Source organism: Gopherus evgoodei, chromosome 12 (assembly GCF_007399415.2).
Source record: "Gopherus evgoodei ecotype Sinaloan lineage chromosome 12, rGopEvg1_v1.p, whole genome shotgun sequence".
Taxonomy (NCBI): domain Eukaryota; kingdom Metazoa; phylum Chordata; order Testudines; family Testudinidae; genus Gopherus; species Gopherus evgoodei.
This window is the reverse complement of record NC_044333.1, coordinates 10,661,301-10,679,951: the sequence shown is the minus strand read 5'-3', so window position 1 is coordinate 10,679,951 and position 18,651 is coordinate 10,661,301. Positions and strand designations below refer to the sequence as shown.

At 40.7% G+C, this 18,651-nt stretch overlaps 1 protein-coding gene across 1 annotated transcript in view; it reads left to right on the top strand.

The window, feature by feature from the left end:
• SMPD3 (sphingomyelin phosphodiesterase 3) overlaps nucleotides 1-18,651 on the top strand; it is a 239,485-nt gene that overhangs the window by 167,233 nt on the left and 53,601 nt on the right. Inside the window, exon 3 of the mRNA XM_030581867.1 lies at nucleotides 3,158-4,783. Coding sequence (XP_030437727.1) covers nucleotides 3,440-4,783 — 1,344 coding nt within the window. The 5' untranslated portion in view covers nucleotides 3,158-3,439. The remainder of the gene's footprint in view (nucleotides 1-3,157; nucleotides 4,784-18,651) is intronic.

Genomic DNA, 18,651 nt, shown 5'->3' with positions numbered 1-18,651 from the left:
CTGGGTAATTATGTAATTAGGCAGGGATTTAAAAAAAAAAACATTTTAAGTACCCAGTAGATTAGAGAGGGTTCTTCACACATCTTCTGGTCTACTGGATAATTACATAATTGGATGGAGTTTAAGTTACTTTGATTTGTACATGCAAGACTGGAAAGACTCCTTTTTGTGTAGTCTCATTACATTATTTTAAAAGCCCTAAAATCTTTTGGAAAAATTCAGGAGAGCAAATGTATTTTTCTCCATCAGCACCACCCCATTGTCCCAACAACAGTTAGATGATAAATAGTAAGTCAGTTGCTTCATACTTGAAAAATAAGACTTTTCTTTAAATTGAGTAACTGATTTTATGTTGTTTATGATATTATGAAAAATGTGTTGAGCTGATTTTAAAAAAATTGACGCTTCTCAGTCAGATTCTGAGATGCTGGAGCACTTCCATCAGCCCAGAGAACTGAGAGACTTGTAGGGCTCACTGAAACTCCAGTGAATAATGTTGGCCTTCTGACATTAGCAAAGGGTGTAGTTAGCTTTTGAGTGATGGGGAGAATATGACTCTTCTCAGAGACTTGGTGTCAGCTATTTAGGGAAAGGGACTCTTTTTAATTTTTCATTTGAACCCTCTTCCTAGTGTTGCTATATCCGTACTTGTGTGGAGCATTGACGGTGAGCCAGATTCTCCTCTCTACACTATTTTTTTTGCTGATGTATTACTATTGACTTAAATAGTTATTCCACTAATGTAAATGAGAGGAGATTCAAGCTGATGGAATTTTGGTTGAAGGGCAAACCCCTGCTTTTATGAACACTCTCATGGGATTTTCACTGTTCACATAAAACAGACAAGAACTTCAGCTTTCAGGCATCTTATTCAACAAAGCATTTAAGCATGTGGTGAAGTCCCATTTAAGTCAATAGGAGCTTTAGCATGTGCTTAAGTGCATTTCTGAATCGGGATTGACTTGGTCTCATCCATCTGACCACCACACAGTAAAAACTGTGCAAGAAACTCAGTTCATCTTCCTTCAAAAGGTTGAATAACTTAGCTGATGCTGAAACTTTAACCTGTGGTCCCAGGGAATCTAAAATCAGATTCAGATCTGATGCATAGCCTTCTAAGCTCTTTGCTCCAGAGAAGGATCAAAGATTTGCAAAAGTGAATCTTATCACATCCTCCAAACCAAGCACTCTAGGCATCCATTTTTTAATTAAAATAATAGGGAATGTTCCACATCCTTAGTAAAGGTTCAGATCCTCCTGTACTGTCGCTGAAGTCAATGGAAGTTCAGCCTTTTACCTGCGTGGAAGAAGGAGTGGGGCTGAAATGTAATTTTTGGAAAGAACTTAAATTTCCTCTTAAATGTAGTGGTCGGATTTTACAAGGCATTGTCATATAGAAAAAAAACTCAGCCTAATGACTTGGTATTTTAGATTTTTGTTTGCACTTCCCAGAACAAAACAGGCTCATTGCCGATGATAGTTTTGTGTGGAGAGGAATTCCAGTTCACCTTAATGATCATTGTTTCAAGTCTTCGGTTGTAGAAATGGGATGTGAAGGTTTTATCACAATGGAAAGAAAACTTAGAACTAGGGAAGAATTTCTCATCCCTTTTAAACAGATAACATGGCAGGGAAAGAGGGAGAACTATTGAAACCACAAATGATAACTGTCTAATTTTTTTTTATTACTGTTGACCTGTACAGGAGACTCTGAGGCTGCAGTCTGGTACTTCATGTTAAACATAGCAAAGAAATGTGTTAGCGATGGCAACATAAATCAATACTAAGAGCTTGGTCCAAAGGGAGGGAAATTTACATAGTGAAAGAAAATTGAGGAACTGTGTTTTTCCGCTAATAATATATCAGTGCAGTGTCTAACCCAAGCTTCTGCACATGTTCACTCTCTCAATAGCTATACTTATTCTTGCTATGTAGTTGTTTTGCTTGCTATAACACATTTAATAGAAATGCCCATTAGTTTCTGGCCCTTATAAGAGCTAAATATGCACTAAACCACTTAAATTCACTGTCATTGCCCAAGTAGTTATCAGTGGATCCAGCCCCAAATATTAGCTGTGACCGTATTCTCTAGCAATCCTCATCTTGTCCCCTCCCCAAGTATGAAAGGAAAGAAATGAGCATTGTAGCATAGCTCACTATATCCCTGCTCTTTCTCATTTGGTATGTCTTTAGTCAGCTTGGCTTAATACTGTAGAAATTCTAGGTTTTAGAATTATAGAAATCAATTCTAGAAGGGAATTTTATTCAAAAAATGAAAAACCCTTGTCACTCCAAAGTCTTACTAGCAGTGTTGACAAAGACACTGATTTGAATTTATTTAGCCTAAGATGAAGAATACAAAATCCTTTTATTCATGCTTACTCTCTTATTTCAGGTTTCATGCTCCTTTATCATGGCTGTACTGATTACCTATCTTCACTGCTGTCCACCTGTTGGTTAACTCCCCTGTATCTCCGTTTGAGCAGAGTGGAGTTGCCATAATTGTAGCTACCCTAATGCAAATTTTAGAGAACAACATAGCTAAGACTTTTTTGTTTTGGTAAACAAATATCAAATTGTTCTCAGCCCTTTATCACAATGTGCCTTTGCCTTCAAACCCAACTCACATAAATCTCTTCTTGTTCATCCAAGGACTTTTATGTCACTCCAAGACTGATTAACTTAAGTGATAAGATGCTAAATATAATACTGTTTTAGAACTACCTACAAATAACTGGCGAATGGAATTTGATGAGATGTAAATACATTTGATTTAAATAACATTGCAGCCTTCAAAGAGAGAGAGATTATAAAATTCAAAAAAACTGTTAATGTTGTACTCAGGTTAAGACTTCAAATTTGCAACAGCAGAGAATTCAGTGTTATAATTTTCATGGCAACCTTAAGCTCATTTGCGTTGAATGGGCCAGGTTGAGAGGTACAAGTGAATGGAGTTACTGCAGATTTACTTCAAATAGCTGAAAGAAGATATCACCCAATATTTAGCGGACAGTCACATTGCCATTTAAAATGAAATGACAACAACCAAAAGGAAAATAACCATTGACTTAGAAGAAAAACTGGTGTGAGTGGGTGAAAAACATGCTTCAAACCTTGCGTAAATATTAAGTCTATTTTTACTTTTTTGTCTCTACAGGTTTTTCATCTGCCCCATCTGAGATTCATTATGGTACCTTGCAGTGAGCAATGACCTCCTTTGAAGAATATAGGTGCCAAAAAGACAGAGAGACACTGGCCTTGTTTCCCTCTTACTTGACAAAGTGAAATGGTGCTCTTAAGGTGATACGTGTTTACTACACTTGGAAACCCAAACGGTTGGCTGGACAATTTTTCCCTTACCTCCACCCCAGTGTTCTGATGGATGGTTGACAGTGACATCATGTAGTAGTCCCTGAGGTGTTGTCATAACTGAGTTGCAATGGTTTTGTACACTTCCCCATTTCCCAACAGCTTTCTATCAGTTCTGCATTCCTTTTCCTGGGGCCTGATTTTCCCATGTTATTGGTTTGCAGACAGGCTTGTTGCCTCCTTTGTTCCTACCACCTATGAGAAACGTCAAAGGGCAGACGATCCATGCTACTTTCAAGCACTCTGCATTATTATTACCACTCCTATCTACTTGGCACTGCTGTTGGCATCTCTTCCTTTTGCCCTGGTTGGCTTCTTGTTATGGTCACCTCTCCAGTCAGCTAGAAGGCCATATATCTACTCCAGGCTAGGAGACAAGAGCCAGGCCAATGGTGCTACACTACTTACTGAATGGAAAGCTGCAGGCAATGGGAAAAGCTTCTGCTTTGGTAGTGCCAATGTTTGTCTGCTACCAGACTCTCTGGCAAGATTTAACAATGTGTTCAGCACACAGGCACGGGCTAGAGAAATTGGGCGAAGAATCAGAAATGGGGCAAGCAGACCACAGATAAAAATATATATAGATTCCCCCACTAACACATCCATCAGTGCAGCCAGTTTCAGCAGCTTGGCCTCTCCCCAAGTTGGAGATAGCACTAATCGTGCTGTCAGTGTAGGCATCAAAAGGACATCATCTGTAGAGTACAAGGGAGACAATTCTGGCTCAAATAACAGTGAGGATAGCAGAGATACTAAAGCTGGAGGGGAACTAAATGAGGGAGAGGACAACAACACATGTATCGTGCGCATAAGTGGGGAGGATAATGGCCACATTTCAGACACAGAAGTGGATGCCATTAGTGGCCAGGCTAATATCAGTAGCCTAGCAGAACACTCCTTGGAAGGTGAAATAGAGAGCCCAAAGGGTCAAATACCCAACCATAAACAAAAAGAAGGAGATTCTGGGAGTTTAGACAGCTACACTGCCTCGCGAGAGTCCCTGGTTAAGGTTCGCATTGGAGATGGCACAGTGGACCAAAGTAACATCAACAACAAGCTCCTTTACAAAGCCTCGGTCATGAAGAAGACCTCTGTGAGGAAAAAGAAGCATATGGATGAAATCTTTGACCATGAGATCTCTGCGTTCTTCCCTGCCAACTTGGACTTCCTGTGCTTGCAGGAAGTATTTGACAAAAGAGCAGCAGAGAAGTTGAAACAGCAGCTCCATCACTATTTTGAATACATTCTATATGATGTTGGGGTCTATGGCTGCCATGGCTGCTGCAGCTTTAAGTTTGTTAACAGTGGCCTGCTTTTTGCCAGCCGCTACCCAATTATGGATGCTGCCTATCACTGTTACCCCAATGGAAAAGGAACAGACTCCTTGGCTTCCAAGGGGGCCTTGTTTCTCAAGGTAAGGCCCTTTCTTTTTGAAATCCATAACTGTCTCTAGTTCGTGCTTGGTTATAAATCAGCTGTGCTGCTGGTAAATGAACTCTGTTAGAGATGGGTCAGAGAAGCAGTGTTCAGAGCTGGATTACATTTAGGCTAGAATTTGTGGCTTAGGGAATGTACTAAAGTAATAGACATGCATGAAATGTTGAAGATTTGGGGCTAGGGTTTGATTTCAGATTTAAGGGTGTCAAAGTATCAAGCTGTTCTCTTGGGATTTTGCTCTCATTTTGAAGAAATCTTTTATTAAAACGTATGCTTTAAATAAGCCTCAAGAGAGACACATTAACAGGTGAGGGACAATGACGCTAACAAATTCACTCGTGCTGTGTGTTTACAGAGGAAATTGGGGATATTTGAGGGACAGGCAGCCTCAGAACAAAACAAAAACTAAAATTATTTCAAGAGATAAGTGAACTGTCTTTTTAGCATGTAATGATGCCTCTCTCATTGTGTGAGGTGACAGTTGATAAAGAAGTAAGCAAAACCAAAGGAAAATGTTTGGCACTGAAAATTATGATAGTAGTTCATGCAGAGTGAAAGAATTAGTGGAGGACAGTGGTGAGTACCAAGTGCAGAACAAGTGGACCAAAAATTCTGGGGAGCCTGTGTCACGTAGTGATTGTTCAAGAGGGTTGTCTTGTAAAATTCACCAGGCTTTGAAGAGCAGGTCTGAGATGCTTCTCTTTGGTAGGACGGTTTTCTACACTCGGAGTGCTGCTGCTCGTTCTATTTTCCACTTCAGAAGTTTGAGAGCATTGTTTTTTTGCACTTTCTTAGGACAATTAATTTAAATAAGATGATGATTGTGAGAATATATGATTTGAAGTAAAGAGTTGTGCTTTTCAGGGTCAGAGGAGGCAGATACTAGACATCTCCATTAAATGAGCTGGTTTTGCAAGACTGGTAACACATGGTGTTGAATTCTTATGAGATTGGTTGTATATCTCACTAGAAACTAGAAACCAGACCCGTTTTCATTCTTAATTTGACTAAGAACCAAAACTGTAGGGCTAGGCTCAGATCCAGGGTTTCTAATCTAAACGTATCCCAAAAATCCCCAGGAGTATTAGATTTCAGGTTCTGGCCTTTGACATAGTGTGACGGGTTTTCCCAGGTTGAAGCCTGGACTGCAGGACCACTGAGTCCTCTGTCCCACCAACCTGAGCTCATTCTTAAACTGTGATGCTATTGGCAAGCTACAAGCCTCTGGCAGGTACTGCACCTACGCAGACATCCACAGGCAGGGACACACCCAACTGAGTTGCACAAATGCTTCTCCTAACCACTCATGAACCAACAATAGAAGGCTTCAGCTAATTCCCCCAAACTCCCCAGCCTTGCACCCCAGAACTGTACTACCTTGCCCTGGACAGAAGCCTGACTAGTGTAAGTTCATTACCCAGTCTGACCTTCCTCCATGTGGAGAGGACACACCAGCCTTTGTAAACTGAGCTGAGATTTCCCATGCACTTCAACCAAAACACACTGTTTTAGGTAAAATATAAAACAAATGTATAAACTACAGAAAGAGAGATTTTAAGTGGTTATAAGTAGTACGTATAGAGATCAAGGTTGATTACCTAAGAAATAAAAGTAAATTTGCTATCTGAGTTCTGTGAATTAAACAGGATTTGAATGGAGCAGTGTCTCACTCAGATAGTATAAACAGGTCACAGATCTTCAGTACTCAGGCTGGAACTCTCTTCCAGCCCAGGACCACCCTCCCCAGTTGAAAGTCTTTGTCCTCCAGACATGTTTCCAGGTGTTGAGTTGTGGGGAGAGTGAGGCCAAGTCATAATGTCACTTCCCCGCTTGATAGTTTCTTCCAGCTTGCTGGAAAGATCTATGCTTGTAACATGGAGATCCACCCCTATTGGTTAAGCAGCCTCTATAGTCTATATGATCTCTCTGAGAAGTCTTCTGGGATGGTTGTTGGGAGTCTGGATTCCCTTTAATGGACATGAGCACATCTGGCTACTCCATTGTTGTACCTAAAAGGCTGGTTGTGGGTGTTCCCAACGTCAAACATATTTCAGTAACACAGACAGTGCAAAACTTCATGACTTCACATACAATGATAGAACATACAATCCAACAGGATATTAAAGTTCAACAGATCAAGAATTTTAAAATGATACCTCACAAGGCATATTTTGTACAGAACATATTATGTGACGGTGGTGAATATGGGGGTTCCAGGGTGCTGCTTTGAGGTACAGAGTGCCACACATACTTCCAGTTTAAGAATTATTTCTCCGATGATTTTAAGTCCAAGGTTTCATTTACAAATAAAATGTTTCAGGTGCTCAAAGCAGATACATTTTTCTTGCAAAAATGCACCTTAGATTGTTCAAAATCCATTGTTGCAGTAGTCATTAAGAGACTGAAAGTACAGTTTAATAAGGTTCAATGCAAGTGATGAAAACAATGTGCCTGTAATTTTGTCTATAAGGTCTACAGGTGGATGGATAGCTGATAGAATGTTTTGGTAAACCCTAATAACAATGAAATCAGAACCTTTAAATATGGAAATTAGAAGATAAGCAAACATACACATACATATATAATCTGTAATCATTTACCATTCCTTATATGTATTCCAGAACCAAAATCCTAGGTCTGTACACCATGAGCTAATGAGGTTCACATTTTGGATCTGAATTTGGTAGCTTAGGGTCTTTTTTATTGATAAACATAGCTAAAATTTGTTCTCTAATCATTCAGAGCTGCATACATAAAATGAGCATAAACACTCTACAATATGGAAACTACTAAGGTCACAATGATTCCACTTCAATTTGTGCATATATTAAGGTTTAAGAGATTAAAAGCAATCTGCTTTCAGCTGCCTATTGCTGCGTCATTGATTTGTTACCCTGCTAGGAAGTCAGCAGTATTTCCATTCCCCCTTGCAGAAAATTAAGCCTCTTTTCCAGATACCATTGGGATGATAGACTTAATTATTGATTCAAGTTCTTAAAGTCACAGTTTAGCAGAGGATGAGGGTCCAATTTACTATAAAGACTCCTGAAGGGCCAAAATCACTTAAATTGGTACAGGTCTCAGACTCAGCCTGAAAATAATATTTTTCTCACGCCTGTGTGATTCTGATATGTTGTTGTATTTTATTCCCCCAAATGTTTTTATTCTGAATTACGTGTACTCTGTGCTATGAAATGCTTTTCAGTTTGCATTGTACATTAAGTGGTCACAGGTCATTTTCTTTCATGAGAAGATGCAGGATGATCTATGTAGTTTAGTGTTGCCACAACTTATTTGTTTAGTAAAAGTTTTTAACCCTTTGCAAACAGCAGAGTTGATGTATTACTGAAACAAAAACCTACAGCAAATGAGGGGCTTGGATATCTCCAGTGATTTCAATGGGCTTTAGGTAAGGGTTTATATGGGGATGTCTGCATCTGTACATAACATATAGTCCTGCAGACATCTCTGCAGCTTGGAAGTCTATTTCCTGCAGGAAGCAAATACCATTCAGTGGAACACACCCTGGAGGATAATTGGTGTTGTAAAGCTCTAGAGCTCTTATCACAAAGTGACATAATTCATTTTGTTGTGTTTGGAACAATAGTGATGAGATTTCATAGGACAAACAACTGTGTTTTTAATAAAAGCTTACCTGGACTACATGTGAGCAGAGGCCAATCTCAGTAATTTTCAGTAGAACCCTGTTCCTAAAAGTCATCCAAGTGCCAGTACATTAAATCAAGGGAGCACTAAGTTAATCATCACATCATCAGCATAAAATCTATCTGATTGTAAGATATTGTTTTTTTGCCATACCTGAAAGATGTCTTTTCAAATTAACTATTTCACAGAAAATATGGTGACCATGCTTAAGAGTTAATACAGGAGAGCAGCATCTGAGCTCCCTTGACCATGGGGGAGCCATGTGGCCATGAGATAATCAGCTGCCTATTTCCTTCAAGCTGGAACATTGTGTAACGTATAAGGGTTATAACATGGAAAATGTCCCTGACAAAACGCAAGGTGTCTGGTAGTCCTATTCTCCACTAATTTTACATGCTTTATCATCTGGCTCTTCTTAGTCTCATCTCATTCTTCATTCTCGGCCTCCAAATGCTCCCTGGAACCCTTCTTCAACTTGCTGTTCTCCACATGCTCATTTTGCAGATATATTCCCAAGCAATCCTTATCTATCTTCTCACAAAGTACATTCTTTAGAGCCTGTTTTGATTATTCATAAACATTTGGGAGCCAGTGATTGGAACTGGATGTCACTAGTTTCCAGATTAAGATTTTCATTTACTGGTAGCTATTCCCACATTGTTTTGGACCATATCCAGCCTAATCTGATTTAAATTAAGGGTTTATCTCAGCATGAGTTCATGTAGTCTTGTTGAGGAAAAGCCTAGCTGCTCCCCATTCTAATGTCAGGGATGGAGTTAAAATTACTCTTTATGCAGGCTGGCATATTGCAGGATTGTGTGATTGTATTCTGGCTGTCTCGTGGAAAGGAGAACATTCTGCCATTTTAGGAAGAGGAAAGCTGTCTCTTTCAAAAACAGAGTAGTACTTCAGAATCTTCCCCTTACCTCTCCTGTACCACAGATTCAACTCTCAAGGTAAAAGAGGAATGTCCTCTGTACTGTGGGGAAGAGGGCGGAGAATGAGGGGAAGAAGAGTTGATTGGGGTGAGTGTCATGAGGTCACGTATTTAATCACATACCGTTTCCAGCCATCATGATGACACACCCTTAAACTTGCAGAATCTCAGAAAAAAAGCTAGCTTCCAAAATCAGAAGAATGTGCACAGGGGAAAGGAGGATATGGGTGTGTCTCTTATTTTAATGGTACCATCTGTCCCCTGCTATAGAGCAAATGCAGCAAGAAGCTAGATTAAATTCAAATTAAATTCAAAACTATTTGAAATTTGAGGGTTGAAATTTTGCATTACAAAATGAGGCTATTTCACCAAAAAGTTCCCTACATTTCACACACTTGCATATTTGAAATGGGCCCTTTTTTCCAGTGAAGAGGGAGCTCTGGTATAAATTAGGATTACCCTGCCCCCAATTGTGAAGTTCTGGATTTTGAGAGATTTATGTAGACAAACAATATAGTTTATCTGGGGCTATAGATACCTGAAGTATCATTAATAATATCTGTAAAACACTCCAGCTCATACCTAGTGCTTTTCATCCATAGATCTCAAAGCACTTTACAAAGAAAGGTCTGTATCCTTATCTCTATTTTGCAGAAAAATAAATTGAGGCACAAAAAGCTGATGTGACATATTCAAGGTAACATAGTATGTCAGTGGCAGAGCCAGAACTAGAGAGAGAGGGAGAAATGGAATCCAAAGTCTTTTAACATTGGTTCAAACCTAGGCTGGATCAGTGCTGGCTGACTTGATGCCAGCTGACCACTTTTCATGGGCCTATGTAAAGGGGATTTTATATGTCTGTGTAAAGGTGGATTTTATAGTCCATCACAGAAGCCATCATCCTCCTTGGCACTTTGGCTGACAATTTCATGAGCTAGACCATGGATTTGGCATGGAAGCTTGAACTAATTTCTCCTCTGTAGAAGGTGATACATCCAGGTCAAGATTAAGACATATTAATAGGCTTGGCAGAACTCAATTTTTATTATTTTTCAAATTTTGACAATTGATACTGATTTTTTCATTTTTTCCCCCTGATTATTAATTACAGTCAAACCCCGCTATAATGCGCCCCGCTATAACATGAAATCACATGTAACGCAATCATAGGTTGGCTCCCCATTAAGGCAGATACAATTTAGATAATGTTTTCACAGTACTGTACAGTACCAGTGGTCCCCAACACCATGGCAGGGGAGAGAAGCCGCGGCCCCTCGCCTGCGGAGGAAAGAGAACTTCAGGGCTGCAGGTGGCGGAGTTCTCTGTCCCCGACAGGTGCAGGGCCGCGGCTTCCCTCCGGCTTCAAAAGGAGCCGCAGCTCCCCGCCTGCCTGGGACAGAGAACTCCGAGGCTGCAGGCGCCGGTGCTCTCTGTCCTCAGCAGGTGGGGGGCCACGGCTCCTTTTGAAGCCGGAGAGAAATTGTGGCCCTGTGCCTGCCAGGAACAGAGAGCACCGGTGCCCGCAGCCTCGGAGTTCTCTGTCCCTGGCAGGCGCTGGGCTGCGGCTCTTCTTGAAGCCGGAGAGAAACCGCAGCCCTGCACCTGCCGGGGACACAGAGCACCGGCGCCCGCAGCCTTGGAGTTCTCTGTCTCGGCAGGCAGGGGCCACAGCTCCTCTCCCCTGCTGGGCACTAGGCGGCGCACATCAATGCACCGCTTTGGGGACCACTGACAAACTGACTGGTTTGAAACCCGACTATACCACGACCCTGCATTTAGCACGATGGAAGTTTTTGGAACCCAAACGTCATGTTATAGTGAGGTTTCACTGTATTTTTAAAGTTGTGGGAAATTGAGGGAGTAGAATTGGGATTAGGGCTAGTCAGCGCTGAGAGGCAGGGCTACAGGGGGTTGCCAGCACTGATAGCAGGGCTGCAGGGAGCTCCCTGTGGAGCAGCGGGGCCGAAGACACCAGGGCAAAATGTACAGGGGAAACTATAGTCCTGGGCCAGCAGAGCAGACACCCTGGGTTGCAAGGAGGAGAACACGCTCTGGGCTGCAGGGGAGGCCACCTCACTTCTGAACAGTTCCTGACCAGGGTGGGCTCCAGCACTCTTGGCTGGGAGTAAATGAGCAGGGCCGTGACAGCAGAGCGGCAAATGGCTCCCTGTGCTGCTTAGGATGATCGGATGTTCCAATTTTAAAGGGACAGTCCTGATATTTGGGGCTTTTTCTTATATAGGCTCCTATTACCCCCCACCCTCTGTCCTGATTTTTCACACTTGCTGTCTGGTCACTCTAGTGCTGCTGCAGGACTGATGACACTTGATCCCAGCAGATGCAAGGTGTAGGGAAGGCTGCAGTCCTGGTGGGGCAGAATAGAGACCACTGACCAGGATTGCAAGGAGGAAGAGGAAGATGAGCCTCCAGTCGCTGAGGAGACCTCCCCACTTGAACGGCTCCATCCCCGGGCAGGAGGCATTCAGCAGTGGGATGGCCTCCCACACAGCTGGGGTTTGGCCTTCTCATGGCCCTGGCTCAAGTTCTCTGCTCTGCCCTGCCAAGACTGCAGCCTTCCACACACCATGTGCCTATAGGAATCCAGTGTCACTGGCCTTCTGGCTGTGCAAGGAGCCATCTGCAGCTCCACTGTCACAATACTGGTCCTTCCCTCCTTCCCATAACCACAGGGCTGCAGAATGTTCTCTGTGCTGCTGCAAGGTCGGTGACATCTGATCACTGCAGGTGCAAGGTGTTGCACCGAGTCACCGACTGTTACTGTTGGAATTTTTTTTCGATTTCAATGTGTGCTGAAATCGATGTTTACTGATGAAATCGATGTTTAGCAAGGCAGTGAGGGGCTTTTGCTCCCTGTATTCTCCCTGTTCTATGGATAAATGGAGAACTTAAGTCTTCAGAACTGTCAACCCAGCACCTTGTACCCTTGAACCTCCAGCAGTGTTCTTCACCTCAAACATGAGGATCCCTTTGGTACATAATAAGAGAGATCTTGGAGAAAAAATTTCTACTCACATCTAAGAGACAATTTAATGTGTAATGCATTAAATCAACTGGTCTCTGCTGCCACTGAAGACTAATGAGAAAAAGTTACCAAACACGCTGGAAAACCAATCCATTTTCATACTCTGACAACTTGGGCCTTGCAAGACTCTGCGTTGGATTTGGTGACATTGTGTTCTAGCACAGAGTTCCCCATTTGTTTACAACTCCCTCAGGACACAACCTTGGACTCTGTTTTGCAGATTTTACATTTCCTGTCATAGCCTTTAATGCTGTTTCACTCCAAAGGAATGAGATATCTTTGCAAAGTATGACTGGCACACTTGCTCTTCTGTGCTCTGGATTCTGTCTGATAAGCCAGATTGCCTCCTGACTGGATGAAAGTGAATACAAGCAGGGCCTTGTGCATGTACATGGTAGTCATAAACTTTGCTTTAACATGAGTACATTCACACACACACACTTTTTTGTGTTCTACATTCAGCTGAAGAATAACTTAACACATTCTCTTTTATATAAAATGTATGATACTATCTCCACTAGGTAAGGAAAAAAATCAAACAGTTTTTATTCTGAACAAACAGTGCACTGTGTTTGTCAGAAGGTGAGGTCTTACCCACAACCTCTTTTAAGTATGGACTTTGTCTCATCCACTTGTTCCACCCAAGAGTGTGTGCCATAAAATTTGTCAACTTCCCTGCCACTGAAATTCCAATGCTCTTCCAAGCTGGGTTTTGATTTTTGATATTTTTTTTGTCTGCGTTGTGATATCATATGACCTCAGCTTCTTTCCTACCCCGGTACAGGTTGGGGATCTCAATAGGCTGTTGGTTCCCCATCTCACTTTAATACATTCTGGCTAATATTAACACCCTATATCTCTCCCCTTCTGAATAAAGAATAGCACAGTGTTGTAGTGAGGTGTCCTGGTATGTGGACGTCTTTACTTACACATAACATGCTACAGAATACATCATGCCCTCTGTTACTATGTATTTTTGTTTACTTCATAGATGCTTACAAATACAATGTTATTGCATAGAACAGAAAAATGGCTTAAAATAAACCAGTTTACCTAATGGTTTAGATAAACTCAGAAATTTGTATATTTCTCTGTTGACAGTGGCCTGTTTTTTATAAATCAATGTTTTTGCTGATAGGACAAAGACAAGGAAATATTTGTGAGTTCTCATCAGGGATCCTAGTTTTCCATGATCAAAAACCTCAAACTTCTTCAATCAAAAAACATAAAAATCTGCATGAAATCTGACTGTGGGAGCCCCGCTGCCTGGCTGAAGCGTCAATTTCCCATATCCTGTGTGAGCATTGGAAGTACAGGTTCTTCTGTATATGTTTTTATTTTTACCAGCCCAAGCCTGACTGTCTACACCAGGGGTAAGCAACCTGTGGCACACATGCTGGAGGTGGCACACGAGCTGATTTTCAGTGGCACTCACACTCCATGGGTCCTGGTCACCAGTCCGGGGGGCTCTGCATTTTAATTTAATTTTAAATGAACCTTCTTAAACATTTTTAAAACCTTATTTACTTTACATACAACAATAGTTTAGTTATATATTATAGATTTATAGAAAGAGACCTTCTAAAAATGTTAAAATGTATTACTGGCACACGAAACCTTAAATTACAGTGAATAAATGAAGATTCGGCACAGCACTTCTGAAAGGTTGCCAACCCCTGGTCTACACTGAACCCAAGTCAACTGACTCAGACAAACTGCAGCTGTGCTGCGGATCTTTTATTGAAGCGTATATGCACCCATAGTTTTTCTCATAGCGCAGTGTGTTCTATGGCATTTTGCCCTACATTTGAGTGGGAAAACTATGCCACCTCCTAATCTTAATTCAGAACTCTCTGAAGTGGGAAGTTTATTTGAAAAGGAGGCTCCAGTTGTGTGCAATTTCAAATAGTTAATGGAGCTTTCATCCACAGTGCCTACTAATTGTTTAGCAGTAGCGGTAGCATGACATAGAAAAGGAGTATAGTTTCCTTGCAGATCAAGAGCCATCTGGTTCATAGAAATGTAAGGCTGGAAGGGACCTCAAGAGGTCACTAGTTCAGCCCCCTTCCCTCCCCCCATGTTGAGGCAGGGCCAAGTAAACCTAGAGACCATCTACTATGATGTGTTTGTACAACCCCTAACACAGTGAGCTACACTTTGTGAGCTTTGAACATAGGGCAATAAGAGAATAATTTCCATAAGCCACTACAGGTACAAGCACCTAATGAATGTTCCACATTTCAGGCAGAAAGTTTGCCAAATCAATCGTACAAATAAAACTAAATGATGGTAACTTAGGTATCTGTAATCACATTACCACTTACTGTTCTACAAAACATACGGATTTGCTGAATGTGCTGTTGAAACGGAGTCTGTCTGGAAAAAAAACAGGAAGAGCTGGTGAGGGAGAGTGAAGAAACTTTATCAAAGTAAAAGCTATTCAAATCACTACTATAAAAAGAAAATCTCTCCCTAGAGGGTGATTCAAGGAATTCCTCTTTGATCTGCTAAAAGAAACCTCCAGGGAGTGACAAATGCTAAAAAGTGCATTTCAGAGCAGACTTAGAATAGAATCAGCTGCATTCAGAGCTATTGGCTGTCCTATAATCTATTACGGAGATAGTAGTAAATCCATAATTAAGGATGTGTTGTGCTGTGCACTTGAAGTAGAGATTAAAACTCTTCTTTTGGGAATGTATGAAAAATATAACGTATCCTCACTAAATCTACAGCACTTACTCTGAAGAGTCTGAGTACAGAATGAATTTCTGAGAATTTACAAGTAAATCTGTTCATTACTTTAGGAATTGAAATTCCTATGGGTTCATAAAGAAATTTAGTAACCAGTTTCAGACTTTTTTATTTTTTATTTCCCCCAATGATCTCAGTAACACAACACGTTCAAACTTCTGATATACTTAAAACTCACTCTAATCTCTTGTATTGTTTACATCTGAATATTTTGTTTTAGAATGTATGAGCACTTTTTCTCATTATTCTTCATAGCTGAAAGTTCATCTTTCAGGAGAGGCTGAAGGATACAGTAGTTTCCTACTGAGAATTCCACAAAGAACTGCCTTCTTTCAAAATGGTAGCCATCTTCCATTGTTCTCAATGGGACTGAAACCACAGCTGCCCTCAGTTGGTGGTGATTTTGAGAAAGATCTCTCATATTTCTCAGTGGTTGTCTGAGTGTCCTAACTCTGCATGTACATACCCTTAAAATGTTTGGAATTCTTTTGGAATTCTTTTAAGTTTAACCTGTGAATTTCCTGGGGTTATAAGATTATTTTTGGAACAATTATAACATCTCTGTAGTTTACCTTAAATTGCAGATATTTACTCTTACCTTTAATTCTACTTAAACATAGTTTTTGTCTGGGAATTTTGTATTTATTCTTGCAAATTGTGAAGCAGTGATCATATTTGTAGCCGAATCCAGCAATCCATCAGGACTAGTTCGGTTTTAGTGGCTTTCTTGATACAGACAGATTATTAGGATGGAATCCAACAAATTACACAACACATTTATGAAGAAATGCTGCTATACAGGGTCAACAATCACATGGTCACCAAAAGCTTCAGTTGCATGATAAATTGTCAGTAATGGGCACAGAGTCAGCATCCACCCATGGATCATCTGAGGGCCCTAGTCAGAGATTAATTTTAACTACCCAGGTATCCGTTGGAAAAGTAATACAGCAAAATATAAAATCTCCATTTAGTTCTTGCACTGTACTTGGGACAACTTCTAGGTTCAGCAGGTGGGGGAAGTAACCAGGAGGTCAGCCATTTTAGACTGGCTTTTGACTAACGGAAGTGATTGTGAATTTGAAGGTAGAAGGCAATTTGGGTGAAAGCATATGTAATTCTCAATACAGGAAAGAATGAGAGCAACAAAGTCAGGGAATTGGGGTTCACAAAAGCAGACTTTAACAAACTCAGAGAACTGGTAGGTAAAGTCCTATGGGAAAAAAAAATCTGAGGGAAAAGGGAGTATAGGAGAGCTGGCAAGTCCTCAAAGAAACAACAACACAAGAGCACAATAGCAAACTATCTCAATGCAAAAAAATATATATAGGAAAAATAGTATAAAGCCAGTATGGTCCCATCAGTTCTTTAATGACCTGAAAATCAAAAAAGAATCCAACAGAAAGTGGGAACATGGCAAAAGAATAGCAAAAGCATGTTGGGACAAAATCAGAAAGGATAGGGACACAATTAGTTATACCTAACAAAGCACATAAAAGGTAGTAAGAAGGGGTTCTATAAATACATTCAGAGCAAGAGAAAGATGAAGGGAAGTGCAGGTCCACTAGTTGGTGGGGAACGAGAGGTAATAATGTATGACATCGAGAAAGCTCAGCTGTTTAATACCTATTTTGTTTAACTTGACACTAAAAGGGTTAATTTTTACCAGATGCTTAAATACAGTTAATATTACAGTTAATATTAACAACAAGGGTGAAAGTCTGTGTTTATCAGAGGGTGAAGATGGATAGCAGGAGAGAGATCGCTTGATCATTACCGGTTAGGTTCACTCCCTCTGGGGCACCTGGCATTAGCTACTGTCGGTAGACAGGATATGGGGCTGGATGGACCTTTGGTCTGACCCAGTATGGCTATTCTTATGTTCTAACACAAGCCAGAATAGGGAAACAACAGGCTAAAGAATATTTAGATAAGTTACATGTATTCAAGTCACAGAGTCTGACAAAATTCACCCAGGAGTATTTAAGGAACTAGCTGAAACAATATTGATAATGTTAGTGATTATCTTTGAGAGGTCATGGAGGACAGGAGACGTCCCAGAGGATTGGAGAAGGAAAAATATAGTACCTCTCTTTAAAAAGGGGAACAATGAGAATTTAGACTGGTCAGCCTAACTTCAGTATCTAGAAAGATACTGGAACAGTATCAGTTTGTAAATACCTAGACGGTAACAGATAATAAGCAAGATGGATTTGTCAAGAACAAATCATGCCAAACCAACCTAATTTCCTTCTTTGACAGGATTACTGTCCTACTGGATGGAGGGGAAGCAGGAGACAGGATATATGTTGGTATTAGTGAGGCTTTTCATGCAGTCACACGTGACATTCTCATAAGCAAACTAGGGAAATGTGGTCTAGATTAAATTACTATAAGGTGGGTACAAAACTGTTTGAAAGACCATACTCAGAGTAGTTATAAATAGATCCCTGTAAAAGTGGGAGGATATATCTAGTGGGGTCCTGCACGGGTCAGTCCTGGGTCCAGTAGAATTCAACATTTTCAGTAATGACATTGATAATGGAGTGGAGAGTATGCTTATAAAATTTGTGGATGATACCAAGCTAGGAGGAGTTAAGAAAAACTCTCTATTAGAATAGTTAAGTACTGGAATAGGCTTCCAAGGGAGTTTGTGCAATCTCCATCATTGGAGGATTTTAAGGACAGATTAGACAAACAGCTTATTATCTAAATAGACAAGGCAGCAAAAGATGGCAAAAGTTGTATAAACCACAAGCAGAAAGAGCAGTGTGATGGCAGCAAATGTACCATGATTTTTGTTGCAGTGTGGTGGGTTTTCTTAGGATGGGATCAGCTGAATGGAAAAAGGTGTGAAAAGGACAGGAAGTTAAGATGGGTGGTCTCTGGAACTCACAACATTCAGGAAAGCAGCCAACCCAGAGTAGGTGTTTAGATTTGCTGGTGCTCCAAGATGGATTTCAGCATTGGTAGGAATCCTATGCCTCTTTGGGACTGGGAAGGGGTGGGTATATATGTATAAAGGTAGTTTACTTATTTTGTGAACTGAATAAAAGATTATTTGGGGATCTGGGCTGAGGGCTGGGATGGTTCTTGTTTTTTTTTAATAAATCTGTTACTCCCATACCTGCAGTTTTCCTAATATGTATAAAAGGGGCATATACTGCCATGCATGGCTTTGTTTAAGCAACTTTTAAAAGCAGTTCCATTTAAGTCAGAGAGGTGACCTAAATATTTTCTACACACTCAACCTTTGTTATCATATAATTTTAATGCAAAAATTATTTAGTGTCTGGTAGGCCTGGATGTGTCAGACATTGGTGTATTTTGGAGGTTTTGTTTTTTAATACCACGTATCTCCACCCTGTTACAATTAATATCTTTAAGAAGGATATTTTTCCCTCTTTAGTGACAGGAAAGTCTGAATTACTGGCCCTGTCCTTTCCCT